Source organism: Grammomys surdaster, unplaced genomic scaffold, assembly GCF_004785775.1.
Source record: "Grammomys surdaster isolate TR1022 unplaced genomic scaffold, NIH_TR_1.0 174, whole genome shotgun sequence".
NCBI lineage: Eukaryota > Metazoa > Chordata > Mammalia > Rodentia > Muridae > Grammomys > Grammomys surdaster.
This window is the reverse complement of record NW_021604622.1, coordinates 24005482-24011504: the sequence shown is the minus strand read 5'-3', so window position 1 is coordinate 24011504 and position 6023 is coordinate 24005482. Positions and strand designations below refer to the sequence as shown.

Sequence of the window (6023 nt, the reverse complement as noted above, 5' to 3'; positions counted from 1 at the left end):
ACTTACCTATCCACCTACTCTCTCCTTTCTTCTTCCATTGCTGATCATCATTCTTTCCCTCCCAGTCTATAAGATACAAGCTTTGTCTTATATCTCTCCATGTACATATTTAAAAAAAAAAGAAAAATTGGTTGGCTTAAATAACTTTGATCACTCCAAATCTTCTTTTGTAACTATACCTCTGATGCCAGGGGATCCTTTCGGAATCAGTTAATCACAGTCTGGTGTAATATACTCTTAAAGATCCATAGACAGCAAAGACATCCTTGATCTCAAAGAATTGCTGATGTGAGCCGGGCCATGTATTCAGACTCAGAATTATAAAGAAGATAACAAGTTCTTCCTGGAGGAAGGTCCTCAACACATGTGTTTATTTCCCTCGGAGTGAAAAATTGAAGAAGGCAAGTCAGCCGTTAGGCTACAGTAAGTGGTAGTACGTTCTCTGCTTTGATAACATGACTGTTTCATCTCATGACACAGGCAATACAAGTGTCCTCGCCCTTGATGCTACATATTTATCTTTCTGCACGGATGGAAGTACACTTCTTTTAGGAAACCCAGATAGTCCTTAACACACAAAACAACATGGTATATAATTTATAGGACAATCCATATATAAAGCTGCTGCCTGCAGCTCTTCTCTGGACGTTAACTTTTCATTTTCCAAACTCTGCGTGAGTAAAGTATATTTGAATCACTGCCAACTTTGAGAAAAACCACTGTTTGCAGACTGAAAGATAGAACCATTGCTTTCAGCCCAATTAAACTATGTAGAGAAAGGGGCGGGGCAAGTTTTAAAGGAAGATGGCAGCCAATTTCTTTTGTTATTTATTTTTTTTTATTTTTTTTCCAAGAACAGTTAACATTTGCCAGGCACCTGTCGGCCTCAGTCACTTGCATCTAAAGAGCAAAGCTAATTTACCCACAGCCCACGTCCTCTGAAATGGTTAGCCTTATTTCTTAGCTCTGTTAACCACTAGTCTAACGTTAGCTTCGAGTTCACTTTTAATCATTTAGCTTGTAATTGTCTACTGCTCCCTGCCACATAAACAAACAAAAAACAGTTTGAGAGGAAATAAGGTGAGCAGTTTACATCTTCTATGGATACTTCAAGTAACTGGCCTCAAAGGGAAACTACCGGGTCGACCATGGTTTAGCACGTTCTGAGGGCATAAAATGTGAAAGGGATTGACCTGTAGAGAGAGCTGGCGTCCAAGAATGTGTGATCGAGTGAAAAAAATCCTACTTTATCTCAGCCGGCCTAATATCCTGAGCCACTAGATGGTGAGAAGAGTGGATACATTACGAGAGGAACAGACTGATTCACACTGATGCTGGAGAAAAACAAAGGCTAGTACACACGATGGACAGAGGATGAAACTGCTTCTATCCGAATACAACCCCACACAGGTCAGCTTTGCATGTACACTGACACACTCGCACCCCCCCCCCCACACGCACGGACACACGAGCAAGAATGTGTATTTTGTAAGATTGGTCCATGGAAATAGACATTCTTAGCAAGGATGGATGACAGATCAATTGTAATTTATTTTCTTTTAACACTGTATCATCATAAAGAAAACTGGTATAAATGAAAAAAGAATCTATTTCAAATATCTACATCTAGAATTTTAGGCAGTGAAAAAGCATTTTGTTGACAAGGGGTGTGGAATGACGTGTTAGCTTGGGAGAGACTGCTGGATGCCGCATTTAGTTGCCACAAACAAATCACATATCAGAACGAACAATACTGCTAAATATTCCTTTTTTTTCCCTGTTTTTTTTTCTCCTTTTTTGTTAAAACATACTGGGAGAAAGAAAAGAAAAGAAAACTGGAAACCCATACATCTTTCAAAAGTTTGAAATTGAAGCAATATTTAGAACCATTGATGAGGAAACACAGTGGCATTGGTGTAATATACACAATGCACTCTTCATCTTTAATGTACATCAAATACTTTACAACAATGCATTAACAAAAGGCAAGAGACGTCTTGCTGTACAGAGGAACCCCAATGCAACTTGAAGCCTAGAGTCACACGGATGAAGAGAGTAAACAAAGCGTGAGAAGCCGTCCCCCATAGTGTGTAAACTATTCTGTCTTGTGCTTAGCGATAACCTCCATGCCCACCACCCTGACTGTCTCCTCTCTCTTTCCTCCAGCCGCACGGACTATAAAGCACTTTCAAAACGCTACAGTTCAAACTAGAAAGGTGTTGAATACGGTCACAATTAGGATTGCTTGCGTTTAGCTATCGATATTTCACAGTTAACTCTCGATTCTTTTTAGCTCTCTAAAATAGCTCTGAGTATTTCTTTCCGGTTATCACAGCCTTCCTACGGAACAGGCTTTAACAAACTAAATTTGCAGGGAAAGAAAAAAAAACAGAAAGAAAGAAAAGAAAAAGAAACAGAATGTCCTGTGGTGTATGCATGCACATGCACTGTCCCCGGAGTGTCTCGTGTCCTGGCTCCTTACACCCAGGAGTCGGGCGAGGCCGGGTAGTGGCTCGTTTCATAGTTCAGTTCACTGTAAGGACGGGCAGCGGAGTAGAAGTCGACATAGTTGCCAGTGGACTTGAGGCCCAGGTGCATGGTGTACTCGCTGGCTGGAGGGCGGTGATGGACCTGGTCCTCAAAGAAGGACTCATCATAGTTTCGTGTGGAATTCTGAAAGGGCTGGTAAGTCTCGTAGTCTTTCCTGCTGGGCTCCTGGGGGACAGGCTGTGTGGAAACCTGGCAGAGAGAAAGCGTCATGGTGGGTTAGTCGGATCCCTGACCTGCCCTCTCTCCTGGCCGCTCTATCACTCTGCATAAAAAGGGGTGGAGCCTGCCCCAGGCTCTTTGTACACGCTGCCCTCGGTTATGTCCTTTCCGTGTAATTTGACTTGTTATTTTCAATTTCACATCTTTGGGGCACAGTTTGGTAATTCGATACTGGTATTCTATGTGTTGAATAGCAGTTCAACCTCCTTGACCACATCTTTTTTGTTTTTGTTCTGGGACTCTTCAACCTCCCCGCTTACATGAATTTCACATAGTGGTACTATAGATGCGGGCACTCACTTCCACTGTCTCATGGGGGGTCCTTACTGGCTTTCTTTTCTTTCCTCCTCTTCCTTTCAACTCTTCCTAGCTCTGCTGACCACTAGTCTACTTGCTTCTGTGAAAGTAACTTGGGACTTGGGTTTTAGTAGCCATGTATAAAAACAGATTTGTCGCTCTTATACACGTCGTTTAGCAGCTGTGTGTAAGAATACATTTGATCTTTCTGGTGGTCTGGCCAGGAAAGAGGGGGATGTGTAAAGTCCAATAACTGGTCCAGGGGCCTAGGGGGATCATCAGTGGATAAAGCCCTTCCTGTGGAATTGAAGACCAGAGTCTGGATCCTCAGAACATACACAAATGTTGGTAGGTGTCGTGGCAGTCTATAGCCCCTGCACTGGGGAGGTACAGGATTGGTGGTTCGAGGTTCTATACTCACTAAACTTATTACCCTGTAAATGTCCACGGTGATTTCTGTCTCTATGAATTTGCCTACTTTTGGAACCTCCCGTGAGAGGAACCACATAGTGGTTATGTTCCTGTGTCTGGCTGCTCTCTCCCAGTAAGTTTTCATCATTTCTGCATGCTGTATTTTTCAGATTTATTCTGAAGAACAAATAATATTACTTTAAGTGGATAGATCACATTTTGTTTATCCACTTTGGCGGATAATTGGATGCACCTCTCTGTCTATTTTCTTTGGATCTTTTGGGGTATGTACCTTGGATAAGATAGCAACTCCATGTTTAACCTTTTGACCAGCCCCCAACTGTCTGCCATAGCAGCCCTGCCATCTTATGAGGCAAGCTGAGGAATAAACTCTATAGAATAAAGGACGTTCATTTTATATTTCCTTGTTTTTTTTTTTTGTATCATACAGACGCTGCAATATCAAAGATGGTGGAAACGTACAAGGTCTAATGGCTACCTATCTCCTGCTTATAACACATTCTTGTGATTATGTAAGGAACTGAGGCTTCCCTGTGGTTGGTTCACATCACCATACCTGCCCAAGTGACCAGGACCTCAGACAGATGCACACTCCATATTCTACTTTCCGGAAGACCAAAAGTTTACTAAGACTTGGTGCAATTAAAATCTGATTTAATTAAAGAATGTTGCAGGAACAATGGCTTGCATCGTAAAACCACATATGAGAGAGGCTGGGGCAGAAGGATGCAAAGTTTGAGGCCCTGGGGGCTCAAGGCCAGCCTTGGCAAGGTAGCGAGAGACTCTGCCTCATAGTTCAAGTTTAAAAAGGCTGAGTTGCAGCTCGTTGGAGGAATGCTGGCCTATCATGCATGAGGCCTTGGGTTTATTCCTCATTGCTTCAGGAGGAATATGATGCTGTTCAGTAGAAGGTGGTGTCTGCACTACTTTCTCATGTCCCAGCCCAACTCAATACTCTTTGTACTTGGCCTCTGTGGGTTACTGTCTGGTGTAGGGTCTAGAGACATTCAAGGGTCCTAAAAGCCTTGTTAGAAGTCAAATTCCTTCCTTCTGCTTGGCTTTAAAGAGAGATGAGCAACATTCCAGGGCTGATGATATATTAGCCCCTACCACAACCTACCCCAATTTATTTCTGTTGACACTGACTCTAGAATTCCTTGTCAGAAACTTGATCCTTCACTGTGTACAGATATTTTTAAGGTGTAGAATGAGGGTGACCCCATAGCCAGTGTCCATAGAGATGTGCAAAGTTCTATGGCTTGTAATAGCCTTGATGTCTGGCATGGATTACAAAACACTCTGGGAAAGATACAGTTTGATTACTTTTCAGCAGATTCAGTAATTCCCTATTAATTTTACTAAGGTTCAGCATGGTAGGCTCTTTAAGAAATGGGTTTAGTTAATAGGTAGTGATTTGTAATTAGCAGAGTGTGTGTAAATGAACACCTCTCTCTAATGGCCAGCATATAATTCTTCTCTCAAGTAAGCGGAACTCCTTCTTTTATATAGAATTGATTTATCCTAGCAATCGATCAGTTCTCCACAGAAGTGGTGAACTTCATCACAGTGGCCTCTCAGGATGCCTGCACTTCTAGTTAATGGTGAATGACTGAGACTTCAGTCTTCCTGTGAAAGTCAGGATGTTCAGAGAGCATTAACCTCTGCTAGCCCGAGACCCTGAGCCTGAGAGGAATTCTGGAAGTAGCCTGAAACATCCAGGTCTAGTGGGCTACATGCATGCCATGCTTGAGAGGGCACCCTTCGCATTCCAGAAATAGCTGTTCCCTCTGCAAGACTGTATTGCTGTCCAAGCTTGGAGCTCATAAAGGCCCAGTCAGAAGGTTTGGAAACATGTAGAAGGCACTTTCTAGAACTCACTGTCTATATTTCAGTAGGCATCACTTTCAGTATTGAAGAAACTGTTCTTTTCTTATTCCTCAAAGGACCCAGAAGTGTGCATATATGCATGCCACATCAAGGTTGATGTGATACCTGTTCCTTCCATCTGTCTACTTGCTCATCTGTCTGTCCATCCCATTCCTATTTTGTAGGCGAGGAAACTGAAGTTCTAGGCAGTTAATCAACCTCTCTAAGGTATCATGGTGTGCGGATCTGTAGAGCTAGGACCTGGGCAGTTCTTGTGTTAGTTCAGTCCCAAGAGAGCCACTGTGGTCAAATCCTAAAGGGCAGATCTCACTGGCTTGACTCCATAAGAAATGATGTTTTCTTTAGGAGACAGAAGAGGTGTGGTTCCTCTGTGCTGGTCTTGGTGGTCAGAGGGTCGAGTGCTAGAGCCAGGGATTTCCTAAAGGGAAATGACCACTGAAGATGTCCTAAGGGGAGGTCACTACTGAGGATGTCCTAGGGGGAGGTCATTACTTAGGTTTATGGCTTTCCTCCAGAGTGGCTTCTGATTTTAGGTTTGTGGACTCCCTTTCCCTTTCCCTTTCCCTCACCTCCCCTATTCTCTTTTTTCTTTTCATTTCCTTATTTCCCTCCCCTCCCTCTCCCCTCCCTCCCTCCCT

The 6023-nt window shown here is 43.0% G+C and overlaps 1 protein-coding gene across 5 annotated transcripts in view; it reads right to left on the bottom strand.

Annotated features, from left to right (window-relative positions):
* Positions 1–819: 819 nt before the first annotated feature.
* Positions 820–6023, bottom strand: part of Ctnnd2 (catenin delta 2) — an 810313-nt gene continuing 805109 nt past the window's right edge. For 3 of the 5 annotated variants that reach the window (XM_028767562.1, XM_028767559.1, XM_028767561.1), the window contains one exon: positions 820–2739. In XM_028767562.1, coding sequence (XP_028623395.1) covers positions 2479–2739 — 261 coding nt within the window. In that variant the 3' untranslated portion in view covers positions 820–2478. The remainder of the gene's footprint in view (positions 2740–6023) is intronic. The other 2 variants (XM_028767560.1, XM_028767558.1) reach the window with 2 other exon arrangements.